Genomic DNA, 18,928 nt, shown 5'->3' with positions numbered 1-18,928 from the left:
GCTTTATTCTAAGGGTAAAGCTGAGTAATATGAACCAAGAATCACATCTCAGTATTTATTTATTTATTTATTTATTTATTTTGATATATGATTTGAATAGTTTTTTGTAAAGAAATAAAAATCATCAGCTCTTAGTCAAATTCAAATGGGCCAGATGTCACACGTGCACTTTTACTAACAGCCAATATGTACATGAAAAAGAAATAAATAAAAATAAATAAATGACCTGTTTATTAAGAAATGTCCTAAAAGAACAAAATAAAAAATTCCCAAAGACTTTAAAACAACCTGTCAGTTAAATCAGACTTGCAGAGTCAGTCTCTTTTTTATTCCTTTACTCAAGACATACTTTTACAAGAAGCTTTAACAATCTGATTTTAAACTTTTTCTCATTAATATTTTATCTCTTTTATTGCTCTCTTTCTATTGTTTGATTGCTTTCTTTTATGATTGCTTATTTTGTGTATTTGATCTTTTTTATGTTTTGCTATACAAAATAATAATAATATAAATAATGAATATGATAATAATATATTATTATTATTATTAGGACAAGCATAGTTCTACCTCACGCATCAACACAATACAAACTGAACTGATCTCTAAAAATGATTGTCTTAGCCTATTCTTATTCCCATGGGAGAAATAAAACCTCATCTCAAATGATTAGAAATTCCTAGGAATGCACATAAAGTTTCAAACTATGGCAATACAGTATAAAGAGTTAGCATAGTATAGTAATATATACAATAATATCATGTATCAATATAGTAATGATGTACTATAATATAATATAATATGGTTACTTTGTTAAGTTGGCTTTTTGTTATCCCATGCTGTAAAACATTACATTGAAATAAAATTTTGCCATAAAAGAAGCCGAAATTATGACGGGACACAGAGAGACCCCTAACTTTCCTCTCCAATAAAAGCTTATCTGTCTTTCTTCTCTTTACACCTGTCTGTCCTGACAGTTAAGTAGGCTAGTAGTTGTACTTGAGAAACGTCATGACGTCACGAAGATTTTCAGATTGTGAAAACGTCACTGTCACGTAGCGAAGGCCGCAATCTGGTTCCATTTTCTCTTTGCGGAATCACTTTCCTCTTTAGTGTGTGGACTCACAGCATGTACAGCTGCGGTTTAGCTACATTAATTATAAACATAAGAGAATTCAGCATAATATTGCAACAAATACGGGCAATAATTATGGCAAAACTGTATAAAAATCTTGTATAGCCAACTTATCATTTTTAAAAGTGCGTTTCCCCTGCATATTAATAGCCAAATAAAAAAAATAAATAGATAAAATGTCAGGAAAACTTTTTAAAATTAAGCTAAATGTCAAAAGACATGTTTTTTATTTCTTTCAATTCGTATCAGCTTCGGAGCGTAATTTCGTAGCAGTATTATATAAAAAATGGCGTTAATGTAAGCTGAAATTATGACTTTAATTCACAGCAAGTGGAAATTTTATTCTGTCCAAAAAATCGCAATACAGCCGGCTTTCTTGCTTGATATGCATGTGCAGCGGGTTATGTGTGACTTTTTCTCACATGTCGAGCGTGATAATTGAAATGTTAAAGCTTACACCTTAGGAAAGGAACGTTTCATTGTGACATCGTTTCAAATCCGAATCCCGCAATCCAAACCCGCAGCCACGTTATGATTCTCGCATGCGAAAAATGAAATTGGGTGCAGCTCCACTATAAATGATGCTGCACCTGTCTACTCTGACAGAACAGAAGACATCCAAAGCTGATCCAAACTAAGGAAAAGAAGAAACTTGGAGAGTTTTTCCAACATGCTCACATGGACTCTTTGTGTGTGTGTTTTTGTGTGTGTGTTCGGTGCAGGCTCCCCACTGAGCTGCAGATGGATGGATCATAAATTCACACAGTTCAGTGAAAACTATCTGAATCTGGTGGATACCATGGTGAGTCACCTTTACAGGATTTTATTCACCACGATCTTTACAGCATTCATTCTTTTGACTAATCGCAATATGATGTGTGTTTCAGGCTCATAACTCCACTAACAGCTCTCAGGATGCTGGAGTGGCCTTTCCTCGTGAGCTGTACAGCCAGGTGTCCAAAGCAGCTGTAAGTCACTCTCTATTTAAATATCAATTTAATATATACCAAAACAGGTTAAGGATTTTAGCAGCAGGAAAAAAAAGTTGGTTCTTAGGTCTCGAAGTTCCTGATCTCAAACTGTGAATTGTGGTGTTAGAGCCACAGATTATTCAGCAAATACAGCAACAGAAGAATGAATAATCAGTAAATAAGCCCTAACATTGCTGTAAAGTTTCAAACAATCTAAAACTAAAGCCTGTATAACCCTGTAACTGTAATCTGATAAGTAAACATACTTTGCCAGGATAAAGGTGTAAAAGTGTAAACAATAATAACAGTTATTAGACATGTGCTGAGATGTCATCAGCAAATATGTCTTCTTTCTCCTCATCTTAAAACAGCAGCTTTCAAAATGTGGCACAAATGTCACCCTGTTCGTCTTCTTCTTCTTCTAGGCTGAGGACAAAGTCAGTTTCACAGTTCAGGTCCTGAATGAAGTGGAGACCCTGTTCAACAAGAATCACAGCTTGGCATCATGGGAGGAGAAAACAGCAGACGACTTCATTGGTGTTGTGAACCAGCAGGCTGAAGGCCTTCACTCCTGTGTGAGTAAAGTATTATTATGGTCTATCCTTATTAATTCATGACAAATAATGAGGGAAAATATCCATGTATGTTTTGATTTCCTTTAATACATTCAGGGTTAGATAGGAAAAATGTGGCTCTAAATTACTTATTCTCCTGTTATTTAAACATCAGATCCGGAGCCACAGCCACAAGAAGCACAAGAAGAAGCTGCACATGAGTTTCAAGAGACTTTCACATGTCCTCGACACAATGGTAAATCTATCAATAAGTCTATCTATCTATCTATCTATCTATCTATCTATCTATCTATCTATCTATCTATTGTATAGATTGATTACATGTATTGATAATGGTTTTTTGTTTTAGGGTCATGGTGCTGAATCCTGGGAGCTGATCAGGAAGGAAGTCAAAGCTCATCTGCAGAGGGTTGACAGCCTGATTTCATCTGTGCTCAACGCCAACTGACATACCTGAGCTGTCAACTTAAAACATCTATTTATCTTAATTTATTTATTTATCGCTTAATCATGCACGCTGTTTTATACTCATTTATTTATTGGTGATGATGTAATACAGAAATTATTTTAGTATATATATGCTACCAATTAAAGTTAAGATTAACTTGATTACTACGTTAATCAGTTTATTTATTTATTTATTTATAAGGCAACATTTTGGTATTGGAATTGTTAAGCTATTTATTTTTGTATACTTGCAAACTTCAATAAAAAATACTTTTGCAGCTAATGGAACTGTTTTCTTGTTTTTATTCCTCTGCCATCATAAAAGCCATTACAGTTTTTCTCAGTCACTTTAGTACATTTCTCAGATCAGAATTTAAATTCCCAGAACTACATGTTCAATCTTCACATCATTTTTTCACTTGTGCACTTCAGTTTCTCATTTCTTTGAACAAGTTGCAAATGCTTTGGTACATCCATGCAAATGATTATGTACAATTCTCTGCTGTTTCCTACATTATCAGTTGCTTATGTCATGGTGATCAAAATGTATTATAATGGGTCTCAGTTGAATAGTCTCACCCCCCCACAACATTTAGGCATTAGTTCATCACATAAGTCTTTACATGCAAAATGGTTGAATATGTTGTCATAATATGTCAAGCATATTTCTATACATTTCCATTAGACCTTGTTTTCCTAAATCTGTCCTGAATTGGTAAATTGCTCCCAGGTGAATCTTGACTTTCTCTAACGAAGGGAAATGTGTGAAGCACTGGATTAACCAATGATCAAGGAATTTGATTGAGGAGAATCTGATGATTGAGGAATTTTCTCAGCATGGAGATGGAAAGTATATGATCGCCAGCCACATACACAGATGACCCTTCTGGCTGCCATGGATGCAGCATGTGATGACATCACAGCAGATACCTGCAGAGGCTGGATAAGACACTCTAAAAGATTCTTTCCACGCTGCATTGCAAGAGAAGATATTCGTTGTGATGTGGATGAGAATTTGTGCCCAACAGACAGGAACGTCAGGAGGTGTAGGAAGACTGCAATGTAATTCCTACAGCAATACATGTACAGTTTTCCCTAAGAAGATCGTCCCATGTTCACATTTCTACTTTAGTTTTTTCTTTGTGCTAGGCAGTGGTGACTTTTCCTTTCTGTATTGCGATGACATGGTCTGTCAACAAATTACAGTATAAACAGTAAAGGCGTAAATGTGAATCTTGCCCAGTCTCTTGCAATCAATCTCCCACATACACTAAGGTGTAACTTACAATTTACAACAATTGTCATCAAAACTTTAGCTATAGTTTACATCAGAACATCCCTCCAGAGAACACTGTTATACTGACAACATGACTAAGCAATTTGACTGTCCTATGCCTATGGCACTGACATGTTCATTGACACAGATATTTACTTTTGAGAGATGAACTAAGGATTTTGAGCAAGAGACTGGCTTTTGCAGGTAATCCATGGTGTTTTGCTATTTGTATGAATTGTTTTGAGAAATGCACTTACTGTTTTGCATATGTCGAGGATGACTCAAGAAATGTACCAAAGCGACTGAGAAAAACTGTAAGATGCAGCCAATTGTCATTTTGACTGTCAATTGCCAGTCATTTCTTACTCTAAATTAAATATCACTGTCTTAATAAAGATGGAAAAATAAGGAATAAGTGCATCAATTTTGCATCTCATAATTATGACTTAAACATATGATTCTGACTTTTCATTTCATATTTTGACCTTTCAGATTCACAATTTAAAATGTTTATTCATATTTTGACCCTTTTGAACTCTTAATTTAGAATTTTACCTCATATTTTTACCTTTAAAACTAATGATTTTGACTTTCTTTCTCATATATCGCCATTTAAAAAAATAGTTTGACTTTTATCTTCCTGTTTTGACCCTTTGAATACCTACATTTGATGTTTTATTGAGCCTTTAAAGTTATCGGTTTGACTTTTTTAACTCTCAAAATTATTTATCATCAGTGCTTTATAACTGGTGAAAATGAGGTTGACAGTTCATGATGAAATGTTGACCCTGTGAGGCTCTCAGGTTAGACCAAAATTCAGAATCTTACCCTGTTGTGACTGAGTTTGACACGCCTGGTGTAGGGTATATGCAAGTATACAGGGTATACCCACTATTTTTTCTAGTCTCCATAGAGTACCCTCTTCTAAATTAAGAGAATACCCAGTAAAGGGAATATAAATACCCACTTCTACATGGACCATTACACTACTGGTCCTGAGGCTAGACCATTTGAGGACAACTTATTAATGAGAAATAAAACAGTAAATCCTCACATCCAAAAGGCATGAACCAGCTTATAGTGACATCTATGCTTAAAAAACATGAAATCTATATATGTGAGAGGTCATTGTGGAATCTTTTGATTCCATAATCATTTAATCATCTTAAAGTTGCAGCTCTAAGGTATGCAAATACCAAACAACTAAAGAAAAAGTCGGGTCTTTTCAGGCTACAAAGCATGCAAAGTAAAAAAAATGTACTTCTTCTTACACTTTTTCAAAACACAAACCCAAGTTTTAAAAAAGCATCCTTAGCACCAAAATTACAGCTGAAACTGTCAAAGTTAATCCAGAACAACATAAGCACTGCATAAATTTAGCATGTCATGTATTGCAAGCAATTTAGGATGAGCATGCTGTTACATATTTACAAAAAATACCTTGAAAGGTAGAAAGTAAAAAGTGTCCACCCTAGACTATGCCCGAGACTCCTCATTTCAGGTAACTATGACTTTTAAAACCAACAAACTGTAAAAAGTAAAATATTGTGAGGTTGTAGATGTAGGCAGGTGACGAGTAGTTTAGTCTCACTCCCATGGGGCCTCTGCTCCAGCTCCATCAGTGTCTTCATACACAGGCAGTTCCTCATATAGATCCCCTCCACATGTCTCGATCTCCAAACCCTGAGAAAGACACATAAGTCAGTTTTATTGAGACATAGTTAGGTCCATAATTGTTTGGACAGTGGTACTTAATTTTGGTTTATCATTTTGCTTCTATTCACCACTACAGTGGATGAAAAAAAAACTCAGAATTTGGTGATGTCAGTGGGCTCCAGGCTTCAGGTAATCATCAACAGTCAGACTTTCTTCCAAGTACTAGAAATTATTGTTGAAATTTTAATCATAATAGTTTATCCAAATACTTTTGAGATCTTAATAATGGAGGTACTCTAAGTAAAATGGCTGTAATTATTAAATTGTAAATGCCTTATTTATGTACAAACCCTTATATTAAAGCTGAGCTCAGTCAGATCTTGATTGTTTTACTTTAAATCTATTGTGTTTGTAGATAGACACAAAATATTAAAAACTGGACCACTGTACACATAATTACATAATTCAGTCAGTTAACATGTACATCCTAGTTTGCATGCTTATGCTTGGGTACAGCTTAGTTTATTAGCTTTAGTTGCCAGTCAATAATCCAAGCATCACACAGATAAAGATAAGCAGCTGCTAACTGTCACGGCAGAATCATTAAAATTAAACACTTTTATCTATTGGTGCTCACATTTCCTGAAAAGAAAAATGGATATGAAATCTAAATTTGTTTGGCTCAAACCCTCTAATTTGTCTAGAATGTCAAGTTTAACAGTATTTTGTATTTTAAAGAACGTTACAGACACTTTTAGTCTCTTAAAATGTTAAAGGGCCCTTCCCCATTGAGCAAGAAACGATTATAGAACTATTTCAGCACATCCTTTTCTTGAAAGCCAGAAAACTACTGGGCACATCTAAATCTGAAACATTAATACCCAAATACTCAGCAGTACTTGCTCATAATGTCTTAAAAGAGCATCACAACTGAAACTAATGATACTGGAATATTTCAACATGTCTCCTTGCCAAGTGAGACTTATAAAAATAATAATCTACCTGCTAATTATTGGTGGAATATCCATTCTTCTGCCATAAATCATACATTTTTATTCATTGCACACCATTTACCTCACAGTAGTCCACTGATTCGTCATCTAAATATGTCTACATGGATTTACTCAACAATATTTTGCTAGATATGAAGACATTTTTCAGCTTTTTAAAGGACTTAGACCTTGCTTAGACCCTATACTGATGTTATTTTACTCACTCTGGTCCCTTTTAAGTTATTTTAGACATACCCTGTTATATATTGCACACCTATAAAACTTTATCTTTAACTGTGTGGTTGGAGCATGAGGCCCCAAATGCTTACCTTTAAATTTACTCCACCTTTAAATGCTTACCCCAATTGTAAAACTGCCTATGTGTGTACTGTAATTTATAGAACAGTGGTTCTCAACTTGTTGGGTTACAGGACCCACCACCATCAACTCCTCAAGGAGAATTGCGACCCAAATTTTGGAGATTTTGTTGGTCAATCAGATGTATTTAATAAAATAATAATAGAGCTTGGGCTTAAGACAGTACAAAGGTGTAACAAAACAATGAAACAGGACAAATATACATTTTTTATAGAGTCTCATAGACAATTTGGCGCAATATTTTTTCAGGTACAAGCTGACTGGCCTTATACAAATACATGCTGGAACACTTTTGGATAACACCATTTTTTTAATCCTGTTATTTCATGCAAACAGGAGTCTTTTAAGAGCCTGTCAAGAGCTCATTTACCTATGTACACCTAGGAGCAATTGTATAAAAGGTATTTAAGTTGATTTAACATTGATATTGTCTTCATTTAAGTCCATGTAGTTGAGTTCTCTGATCTATACAACTTTTTTGTTATTTTCATGAACATTAATAAGCTGTATGTGTATTATAAACTACATGAAATGCTACTACAGCTCCTTTCTGGTGTGTAATTGCAGTATTCATAGCTTAAACGTATGAAGTACACCTACATAGTCACATCCCTTTTTTCATGAAGAAAAAATCTTGAGTACTGGCTGACAGACAAAGATAAACTGTGGTTTTGAGCTCAGTGAAGCCAGTCGACTGACTAAGCCTCAGAGTGAATTTAAAATGTAAAAAAAAACACATCCTGATGAATGCTGCCAGTAAGTGACTATTGTGATGCAAATACATCATGACATTTTAAACAAGCATAGCAGTAAAACAGAAAAATCTTCCCCTACCTCATAGATGTGATCTGTCTCAGGCTCTTCATACACACTGTCTCCCCTTTCAAACTGAAAAATAAAGACAGCAGAAATGTTAAAGAAAATTGCTCATGGTTTCAGCGTAAACAACCAAAGAGTGTTGAGAAATCTGACATGCCAAGGAAAGAGATAAAGGTCTTTATGGCCTTTTCCTGGAATTTCAAACAAAATTTGTTGCAAAATACACAAACTAATGCATTTCCCCAATGATTTCATATGATGATTACCCCCTCTGTCCTATTTTGTGTCTTTCATTATGAGAAGCCACCTAAAAAGATCCTCTATCAAACAATTTTTCAAAGTTAATTTACAAACCCATGGACTTTGGTAGTTCATGTGCTTCAGTATTTCATGTATACAGTTTTGCACTAGTTGCTTTTGTGTTGTTATACATTACATTGAATGGTTGACTTCATGAAGTTCATGTTATTCTCAAAGCAAAGACAAAAACAAACAAATAAACAACACTGAAACATAATCCTTTATCTCTGTAACAAACTAATTGAATAACAGCGTTTTTGGTTATTGAAAATGAAGGTTTGAAGATTACTCAAGCATCTTTAACAGTAATGACTGAGTGAAAAGTCATACAGTTCGTCGTTTTTTTACTTGCAGAAACAGGCCTATAATCTCCACCTGTCTAACATTCAACAGGTGGCTAACAGCTAGCTGCTTGTTCAACCAGGTACGAGCAGAACGGAACGTAGGTGTTTCGGTTCAAAAAGTTACCCGTATTAGCGGCGACCTTTTGCAGGATACAGAGTAGCGGCTAAAAAAATATTCTTAATGAATATTTCTAGTTAGGTCAAAATAAAGTGATCCTATATGTCTAATGATAAACCAATCCAAGTGGCGTTTGTTTGGACTTCGCTCTGTTTTCAACAGCTGTGGCGAAGTACGGCAAACGCTGAGTGTCCCAAGTTAACACGGCCACGGTTTGAAACGTAACACCGGTAAAACAAACAGCCGGTAAAACTGTTCTGTTATATTAAGTAAGATGCGTTTGAGCGGAAAGGGGCAACCTATGGGGGCAACTCAACGTTTCCCGGATTCACGTTGGCTACATTTTCAGCCGTTATATTATTGATTACAGCTGAAGCTACCGTTGCTTTAAGTACAGGAGCTCGCGCACCTTTGCCCACAACTAGCTAGCTTTGCTCCGACAGGACTTGGAATTTGCTAAAAAAGTTTGTTGTACTTGAAGGGTACAAGCCAAGGTCACGTTTTGGTTGGAAAACTAAAAGCAGAGAGAGTTTGAGGAGTTAAGTGAATGGTTAAGAGGACTAGAAATACTTTATCGTCTTGACTGTCGGAACTGTCGGTTTTCAAGGAACGGCAGTTGGGCGCCATAGCTACCTTCGTGGTAGCCTTGTCAAAGACAGATAAAAGCCTATAAATGCCCCCAAAATCGGTAAGTTTCCCATTTCAGCGTGAGCTTGTCCAGTAACCTGTCTGATTTATTGAAAACAAAGCCATTATCGAGGTCCTACATTCTTGCTTGTTGTCAATGCACGTAATGGCTAGCTGTGGTATGGTTGACACTTTTACACCATGAGTGAAGTTGCTGACTCAGTTAGGGAAGCCCAGCCTGTAGAAAAAAATTGTAATTGATTGTAGATAGTATGTTGAAAACAGTGGAAGACGTCGATTTGATTCAATGTACATTTCTCACTTATTGCCACTTGTAGTTGGACCATCTTGGGTGGCAATAATGTTTTAGAATGAAGTATGCAATAGAAATTCAGGAAAGGTATAGTGGGTAAAGAGCCTGTAGCTTTACAAAAAGAACTGTTTTGAGTTGGATTTAAATGTTTTAAAGTGGAGGAAAGTTTCAACAGTACAGTATAACTGAAAAAAGTCAAGATTTCCCAACATGAATGTACGAGTATTGATCACCCAAAAAAAATCTATTTCCACTTCTTTAAAACTTTGACGTAATCAGTTTCAACAAAATTTTTGAGCAGTTTCAACTAGTTTGGTGTTAAAGTGTAGTTCTTGTACAAAATATATAGCTACTAATATTGATCTTTGTGATGCAGTTCTCCTTTCAACAGATCTAAATGAAAATTAAAAGCTCAATGTTTTGTCAGATTTTTGGCCTTATTTGATTTATAACACTGAGAGATGCTGCAAATTTGCTATTCTCTTTTTTTTGTTTTCAGCTTGTTTTTGTATTAATATTTACACCACAGTTACATCACGATTTTAGTATCAGAAAAAGGATTATCATTACACTGTAATGTCTGGAATTTTAAAATAGGAAATAACTTTTTTTCTTTTGTTCCTGAAAAAGAGGAATTGTCAAAATTGTTGCTGATTAGTTTTCTGGCGATTGGTTAGTCACACAGTTCAGAAACAAATTCAGCTTTAATCTCAAATCCTCAGCCATGACGCTCCTCACCAGTTCTCGGTTGCATCGTATTAAAGCAGCAATACAGACAGCTAGCAGGAGACCCTGGAAAATCATGAGACCATCCTTCATATTGGTCCTGTACAGCGCCTCGGTTACATTAATGTTTTCTGTGGAAACAATAAAACTAATATATTAGTTTTTTTTAAAGCAAAAGTTGCAGAAGCCTTAAGAAAAAAACAGAAAGTCTCAATATATTGATGTGTCTGTAACATGTTGTAAAACATGTTTGTGACACTTACTGACAACTTTAAGCCCAGTCCCTGGTCCCCATTTATTGGCTGTCTTGCAGAAGTACACTCCACTGTCCTCTGGTTTCACTTTCATGATGCGGAGAGACCTGCCTTTGTCTTGAACATTCTTCCTTTGTCCTGGCAGTAGATTTTTGGTTCCGTTGTGCTCAGCAGCCCAATACCACTGCCATGTTTCTGACTTCTGTGACTCTGGGGGAAGGCAGTGAATTTCCACATAGGCCCCGGTTTTGACACCATAATATCGTGGCTTCTGGATTATACGCTCTGTGGTTTCCTTAGCCACTAAAAAGAAGAGATAAGATTGAGTATACGTTATTGTGGCAGCAGTTAGTTAAAAGATTTGAAAGAAACTCATGCCATTCCAAGAGTCCATATAGTGAACAAAACATCTGAAATATCAGTTTATTTTTCCATTGATCCAGCCTTAGTTCCAAAGGTGTCTGCTTCACATGTAGAATGTTAATCTCATGTAGCTGGTGAAGGGCAGGACAGCACTGAGTTATCATAGAAGATCAGCAGTCAGTTTTACATTGGAAGTTCTGTATGTACTGTGAGAAACATTTATTTTTCATTCAATCAGTAAGTAAGTATTAAATAATAAAGTTTATATAAGTCAGAATTACTGACAACCATCCCAGTTATTCAATGTATTGATCTGTAGCTTTTAAATGAACATCTTCAGGACTTGTATTTTTTTTCTGACCCTGACTACACAGGTGATAGCTGCAGTCAGGGTCAGAGGCATCATATTTTCAGCTTGTCTCTCTTTTGAATGTGATATCTAAAAAACGCTTAGAGAGATTTTCTTCAAACTGCACACATTTCCACTCTGACTCGAGGATGAAATGATTGGATATGGGTTGTCTGTGAAGATCAAGGTAATTGGGCCTCATGCTCATGATCCCTTGCTTGTGAATGTGATATTTGAAAAAGTCTTTATGTATCAGTCCTCCATACATTTCCCCAGCTCTACAAATCAGAGGGGTTTTTAATGTGAAATGCACCTTTGCCATTTAAGGACTGAGATTTCTGCCAATCACACTACCACGAAATCCACCCTAGCCCTATTTCTTGACCCATCATTGTACTTTCACTGTCTGGCAGTTGTATACCTCACTGAGGCATATCACTGCAAGAGAGTACTTCTAGTTAATCACCCTGGAGTTTAGAGATTCTACTAGAAAATACAGAGGATTATATAATTAATGCATCTTTTTAAATAACTGCCACCATATTTCATGAATTGCCTAGTTTATTAGCACTGAAATGGCAGATTAAAAGGCAACTATTTTGGAAGACAATGTGTGTGAGAAACTCAAAAGGTTATCTGAAAACAAATTTTTGTTAATCAAAACATGTAAGACGTCATGGGCTGTGGGACGCATTACATTACCCTCTTTTCACAAACCAATGACTTTTATAGATCAAACAATTAATCCATTAATCAAGAAAATAGACTACATCTTAATTCAGTAACCTATCAGTTTGCAGTTTAAGATACTTATGTCTAGTTTTAAAGTATAGACAGGAAATAATACTAACTAATGCAAGCATTATTAAACATATAAGCCCTTTGTTTAAAAAGAAAACTTCCTCTTTCCCCCAGATGGCCAGGAAGTCATGGTAAAGTCAAAAATAACATGCAAAACACTTGTGTGCATGATAGCAGTGGTTTAACAGACATTTACAATTTAATTACTGCTTCAAGGATTAAAACTGCATTAATCTGCTCATATTAAGATTATTACAAGACTCTTTATAACTTAGAATATGTTACCAAGATGTTAATTGTGTGCAATTGTAATTTTCCATTCTAACAGTGATCATAATACTAGAGTTAATATTTACCTGAGCATTTGATGGAAGAAAGCCCACAGCATCCCACCAGCAACAGCCAGAGCATAATGGCATTCATAAAGATAAACCTCTAGAATGATGATGTCCAAGTGTATTTCTGTCTCTCTGCAGTCATGAAGTTGTTGTGAGCAAGTGTCTGCACTGCATCAGTGAGTTTGCTGTCTGTCACTAATGCTTTAGCGCCAGGCAAATAAGGGGGAGAGAAGCAAAATAACTGTGAACTGCCCACTGGTTTAACATTAGAAACCTGTTCAGTTTTATTCACGTGTTCTATATTAAGGGAAAATCAAAACACCTGGGAACAGCTGAAGATAAGAGTGCGCAGAAGCCATTTCTCTGCAGATCTTTTGAGATCATTTGTTTGAAAACCATCCATGCTCCACTAAAGTAGAGATCTCAGTGTTGTTTGGTATGTGTCAGAATATTCGGCCAAACCAGTTTCTGTTATAGTACCAAACAGTTTTCTTTTTTTTGTTAGCTTCACAAGCACGTTTCCTTTCTAAATGATTGCAAAAATCCCTGCCTGCATCAGATAAGAGAAAATGTAAACACGGTTCCAACTCAAACCTGGCACTCAATGCCAAATTTTGATAACTTTACTTGACAGCTTTCTGCATACACACCAGCACCAATAAGTCCTTTGTGCTGAAGACCTAAGGTTATAAAGAGACAACAATATGGACAGGTCTCATTATTAAATCTCTTAACAGCTTTTTTGCCCTATGGAAGGGTTGCATGAAAAAAGAAGTTGTGCAGGGGAAAGTAAAAAAAAAAAATGTAGTTGAAATCATGGTATCAGTGTTTTAGTTTTTGTCCTTTCAGGTAAAGAAAAGGTAAAGAAGTGATGTAAAGGCTGTTTATTCGTCTGTGTCTGTAGGAGTAACTGTCATTTGTTTTTGAAGTTTTAAATAAATGTATTTTACTCTTCTTTTAGGCAAAAGGAGATTGTGTTGGTGGAGCATCATCTTGAACTACTGGCTCTACTACCTTAGGACCAAGCCTGCTAGTCTGCTTTGGTGAGTTGATTTTGTTATAGAGAAAGCTACTTCACATTTGTGTTTCTTTCCTAGTGTTTATCAGGGATGTAAATGGGGTCATATTTTTCATAGTCATGCTTAAAGACAAATTCTACTTGAGTATATCTTTTTCTGTTCTGACAAAATTATTCTCTGTAGAATTTATTAGGTTTGCCCTTGCATGTGAACAATGTCTCTACATTGGTACAGCTCTTTAGAGCTCCTTAGCTGTAGACCGTAACATTTTGTTACACAACATGGAGTAAAACATGAACTATAAGTGTCTGCCAAATTGATCATATCCTAAACAAGAATTCATCTTGCACCAACCACACAGGGTAGAGTTTGGTCAGTCTTCACAGTGTGTGAGCAGGAGATAAAATGCAGTCACCAACAGTTACACTAACAGGAAAAACACATCCTCTATTAACATATAATCTGATTGAGAAATGACACTGTGATATATTGGAAGGTAATGGACGGTCATTTTTGTATTCATTATAATGTTTTAATTTTGTTTTTGAAAAAAGGGCATTTACAGTAGTTTGCTAAACTAAACAAAGCTATCAGATGTGAGAACCATTACTTGTGGAGCAGCAATTTGAAATTAATCAGCAAATATTTGGATCATAATCTATTTAAGTCTGTTCTGAGGAAAAAATACCAAACATTTTATGGGTGAAGCTTTAAATATGAAGATTATTTGCTTTCCTTTTCTTACTCAAGGGTAAATTACTTTAAGACTTGGACCTTGGGTTGAGACAGACATTAAAACAAGTCACTGTGTAGGCTCAAGAAAGTTGTTCTGGCATTTTTGACTGTTTCCTTCTGTTTTATATGCCAAAAAATAAAAAAATTGAGTTGCTGCACTTAATACACTTCCAGAGAACTTCTCTAGCTGTACCAGCTCGCTGGGAGTTAACCTCTGGGCAAGGCAAGCACTCAACCACAGAAATATGAAAATATCTCCACCCAACCTCATATTTCTTGTAAGAGGCAGTACTTGACAATTGTTGGCAAGTTAAATGTAGTGACTGGGCTCGTGAACAGTGTGATTAATAAATGGAGATAGTGAAGGTTTTATCTGTTACATTCTGAAAACAAGATTTCAGTACTGTAGTAAAAATACAGAAAACGATAGAGAACCTGATATACTGCAGTTTAGTGACTAAATGCAGGTAATGAGTTTTAAAGGATATGGAAAGTATTCAGTACTTTTTTTATATAGTCAGCTAACACAATAAAAGATTAAATTAAAGCTTCTTACATGCATTATTCACTTTTTTTCTGTGTGCTATGCAGTTTCATTATTGAACACAGAGATGGTACAAAATTTGCAAACCTCTCTGCAGCCTCAAACTGACGGTGGTGATCTGCAATTAATGTTCACCATATGGCCACCAGGGGGCCTCAGTGTCCCAATACAGTTTTACAGTAATAGAACATAAACTAGTGGACTACTTTCTCTACAAGATGTTTTTATTCTCACGATATACTTACAGTTTTTTTGTACAATAGCAAAATCATAAAAATTTACAAGAAAGAAGAAAAAAAAAGTATGTACAGGCAACACTGACATTAGGTGTACCAGTCAAGCTCTTCCTCCATTAGAAATGTAAACAAAAGAGGACACTGTCTTTTGGATTTCACTGCAGCATCAGAGGACACGATAGCTAAGTGGTGCAGGAGTGTGTCAATCTCTAATAGGACTGCTGCAGGTCACATGACACACGTCTTGACCGGAATAACTGCCATGCTGCGGCAGTAATATAATAAGACAAAAAGACCCCTCGTAGAGGAAACATTGATTTGTTTTGATCGCTTAGGGTTGATGTTGAAACAATGCTGAACACATTAAAAAGAGAAGACACAACCCTCTATGGTCTAATGTAAAAAACAAACTACAAAACTGTAAAAGTGCTTATGTTGTTCATGTTTTATAGTTAGAGTAAGACATTTTAAATTCTGTTAAGACTTACACAGCAGCAAGGGAAGCAATTTTTAAGAGGACAGGCATCCATATGTGATTTTTTTCCCCCCTAAAACTATCAACGTATAAATAAGTGTAACTACCTCAAAGGATATGTGGTGTTTTCCTCGAAGATATTTATAACTTTTACACAGCTTTGTGTTTCTGGATTAAGGTTAATTTGCTATTATTCAAAGGATAAGATATGAGTGAATCTGAGGGAGAAGTTTAGGTAAAAGCTAAAAGGAACAGAGCACTTGACAGGTCTGATATGCAGTCACAGATTACATTTAAATCAAAATGCTGAAAATTGAAAACCATTGATTGCCTTGTTGAGATTTCGGATCTGTCTGAGGGGACCAACAGTGGAAATTCATTGACAAAACATTAATAAGACTGGCATGTGTTGTTGATGGAGTCATCTTAGGAAACATGAACAGTGAACTGCTCTAACCTGACCTGGAAGCTGGATATAAATAGTGCAATATAAACAGGGTCTTACTGAGGGATAGGTGTCATCTGCTTGCATGTTATTGTTAGCTAATGAGGACTGATAGATTATACTGTCATTAGTAAAATAGGAACAATTTCAATTTTTTAGATAAGCCTCTGTTTACAGAAGTCATCTCACCTTGTAAATTTATTTGCGTGTAACCAAGAGGTTTGTAAGCAAAACCCCCACATTGATGTAACTCAACAAGTGAAATGAAAGTTTTACACTGGGATTCCACTGTAGCATTGTGAAGGTCTGCTGTTATTCCATCTTTGTACTTTTACACTGAGCCACATATTTAACCTGGATACTAGTAAGTGTAGCTCCTAGGATGAATAGCATTGTGTAAATAAAGACTTAATTATCAAATGTTAGTTGGAAGAGCTAGATAATGTAGCTGCATTCATGTAATATTGGATAATGCATAGAGTTTGGATGTGTGCTGCTAAATATAAGATAATACAGAGGGTGAAATGATAATCCAATCTACTGGTTTGTGCACACTGGGAATAATACAACTGTGTATTCTACACTGAAATTCTGGGGCACATGCTGTGGTTTTCTGGTAATAACCATAGCCCAGAGCAAAGTAAACACTGGCTAAATGTAGATTTCAACCATGGCTCACTTAAAACACTAGCATTTCTTTAATGTATTTGTATAGAAATAATATTTTATATTGTTAGACTTCTTACAGATATACAATTCTATCAAAACCAATGTTGATTCTCCACTGGTAAGTTAATGTATCTTAAGCTGCTTGCTTTTAAATTGGCCCAGAGAAAATTCTAAGTATTTACAGTCTCACAAGGCTAAAAAATCAATTTAAGTACTGTTTACCTCCAGCTGTTTACAGATGCCAGCATCACTGGCACAGAAATAGGGTGCTTCAATAGGACAGGCCACTACTAGTACTAAGTAACTATGAGTCTGCACCTGCCACTGTACCTACATACTACTCCATACTGCCAGTAAATACCCTACAAATGATTAATTTAATGTTGCAAACAAGGTTGTATTTTGATCCTCCCAGTTTGGTATTATCTGGGATTAAATTTGCTGAAGTGGCTATGGTTATCATCAGAGAAAACCCTGTACTCCATTGTGTGACAGTCAACCCCCAAAAATACCCCAAAACACTGTGTGAAAAACAGGAATTGGTTGTTAAAATTAGCTAACAAAAACACAATGAAGACATTCATTAGCACTATGATATCTCTTCATCCAATGTGGAAAATTCAGCTTTATATGCGGGACTTCGCATTGATAGTCAAAACTACTTGGCAGGGGAGAAATAACAGGGAAGATGTAATTTATTGTCCTTGTTATACGATTGTCTCTCTCAGATTTGCTGGAAAAGTCAACAAGTGTTGGTTTGGGGCAGAATGTAATAAAACCTCATTTGTGATTTCTACAGGTACAACCATGATATTTGGCTCAGGGGAATCTGAAGCACTCTCCTCTTCTGTGTAATGTGACACTGTCTCTGTATCAGAAGGCTGTTGGTTTGCTAGAGTTTCTGCAGCAGCACGCTCCATCTCCTCTGCAAGGTCCACATTGCTGCCATAGAGAACTCCCATCCTTCGAGCTAGCATCCCCACTTTTTCAGGCGGCTCCTCATCTTCATCATTCCTACCCTTCTTTTTACAGCGGTACATAAAAGCGGCATGGCGTAAGCAGCGTTTTAGTAGGTGGTTACGGTAAGCCCTTTGAATAACCACAGCAGCGATCTGCTCTTCTTTGTGGCGCACTGTTGTAGTAATTGGTGCAAAGGAGTCTGAGGTGGGGTTGTTCAGGATGAATTTAGCCTCAATGCTGTCCCGCATTGCTGCCATCTCCACTGTGTCTCCCAAGACCATCTGTGTGACCGCCAGCAAGACATCCAGACAGTGGATCCTGTCCCCAATAACCAAGGGTAAATCCATTTCAATCAGGTGAAGCCGGTTCGGTTTTGCTACCCTTAGAGGCTCCTGCAAGGCATCACAAAAGTCTGAGAGTCGGTTATACTCAATAAACTGAGTTCCATCGACATCAAACTTCTCCCATGTCTCATTAAACATTTCAAAGTCATCCTCACAGAGAGCATCTCCACTCTCCTCCTGTGCCACATTGAAGTTCTCCAAGATGATGGCGATGTACATGTTGACCACCACTAAAAATGAAATGATGATGTAACTGCAAAAGAACATCATGCTCATCCCCGGGTTACCACAGTTACCCTTAACATCTGTGCCAGGATTCTCAAAGTCCGGATCACAGTCTGGCGCCTCCTTGTTCAACATTGGAAGCATGAGTCCATCCCATCCAGCTGATGTTGTGATCTCAAACAAGCAGATAATGCTACCACCAAATGTCTCAAAATTGAATATATCATCAATTCCAGCCTCCTTTTTGACATAGGCAAAGTTTGACATGCCAAATATGGAGAAGATGAACATAATGAGGAAGAGAAGTAGACCTATATTGAATAAGGCAGGAAGTGACATCATGAGAGCAAAGAGAAGCGTCCGTATGCCCTTAGCTCCTTTAATGAGGCGAAGAATCCTTCCTATTCTGGCCAATCTGATCACCCTGAACAGAGTTGGTGACACAAAGTACTTCTCAATGAGGTCAGAGAGCATTGTACCTGAAATGAATGGAAAGA

At 36.3% G+C, this 18,928-nt stretch overlaps 3 protein-coding genes and 1 long non-coding RNA gene across 6 annotated transcripts in view; 2 read left to right on the top strand and 2 right to left on the bottom strand.

The window, feature by feature from the left end:
- Positions 1–1,802: 1,802 nt before the first annotated feature.
- Positions 1,803–4,916, top strand: LOC121528703 (interferon a3-like). The gene is made up of 5 exons (XM_041816260.1): positions 1,803–1,934; positions 2,020–2,100; positions 2,529–2,678; positions 2,833–2,913; positions 3,028–4,916. The coding sequence occupies exons 1-5, from the start codon at positions 1,803–1,805 to the stop codon at positions 3,124–3,126; spliced, it is 543 nt and encodes a 180-aa protein (XP_041672194.1). The 3' UTR covers positions 3,127–4,916.
- cd79b (CD79b molecule, immunoglobulin-associated beta) lies at positions 4,915–12,942 on the bottom strand. The gene is made up of 5 exons (XM_041816259.1): positions 12,798–12,942; positions 10,938–11,231; positions 10,687–10,805; positions 8,262–8,315; positions 4,915–6,084 (listed from the first exon to the last, which is right to left on the bottom strand). Exons 1-5 carry the CDS (start codon positions 12,862–12,864, stop codon positions 5,989–5,991), a joined length of 630 nt encoding a protein of 209 aa, XP_041672193.1. The 5' UTR covers positions 12,865–12,942; the 3' UTR covers positions 4,915–5,988.
- Positions 9,025–17,830, top strand: LOC121528704. The gene is made up of 3 exons (XR_005993494.1): positions 9,025–9,696; positions 13,741–13,822; positions 17,702–17,830. It is a non-coding gene; the product is annotated as an uncharacterized LOC121528704 (long non-coding RNA).
- The window catches only part of scn4aa (sodium channel, voltage-gated, type IV, alpha, a), a 28,207-nt gene continuing 24,591 nt past the window's right edge, over positions 15,313–18,928 (bottom strand). For all 3 annotated transcript variants that reach the window (XM_041816256.1, XM_041816257.1, XM_041816258.1), the window contains one exon: positions 15,313–18,910. In XM_041816256.1, coding sequence (XP_041672190.1) covers positions 17,610–18,910 — 1,301 coding nt within the window. In that variant the 3' untranslated portion in view covers positions 15,313–17,609. The remainder of the gene's footprint in view (positions 18,911–18,928) is intronic.

The sequence above is a fragment of the Cheilinus undulatus genome, linkage group 20 (assembly GCF_018320785.1).
Source record: "Cheilinus undulatus linkage group 20, ASM1832078v1, whole genome shotgun sequence".
Classification (NCBI taxonomy): Eukaryota; Metazoa; Chordata; class Actinopteri; order Labriformes; family Labridae; genus Cheilinus; species Cheilinus undulatus.
The sequence above is the reverse complement of the archived record's forward strand: the minus strand, read 5'-3'. Positions and strand labels throughout refer to the sequence as shown.

Bases quoted from the DNA above. Each gene is read 5' to 3' on its own strand.
- LOC121528703 (XM_041816260.1), top strand. From the start codon at position 1,803: ATGCTCACATGGACTCTTTGTGTGTGTGTTTTTGTGTGTGTGTTCGGT. The intron at 1,935-2,019 runs GTGAGTCACCTT...TGTGTGTTTCAG, and splicing joins TGAATCTGGTGGATACCATG to GCTCATAACTCCACTAACAG. The intron at 2,679-2,832 runs GTGAGTAAAGTA...TTTAAACATCAG, and splicing joins CTGAAGGCCTTCACTCCTGT to ATCCGGAGCCACAGCCACAA.
- cd79b (XM_041816259.1), bottom strand. From the start codon at position 12,864: ATGAATGCCATTATGCTCTGGCTGTTGCTGGTGGGATGCTGTGGGCTT. The intron at 10,806-10,937 runs GTAAGTGTCACA...TTGTTTCCACAG, and splicing joins GACTGGGCTTAAAGTTGTCA to AAAACATTAATGTAACCGAG. The intron at 6,085-8,261 runs GTAGGGGAAGAT...TGTCTTTCTCAG, and splicing joins AGACAGATCACATCTATGAG to GGTTTGGAGATCGAGACATG.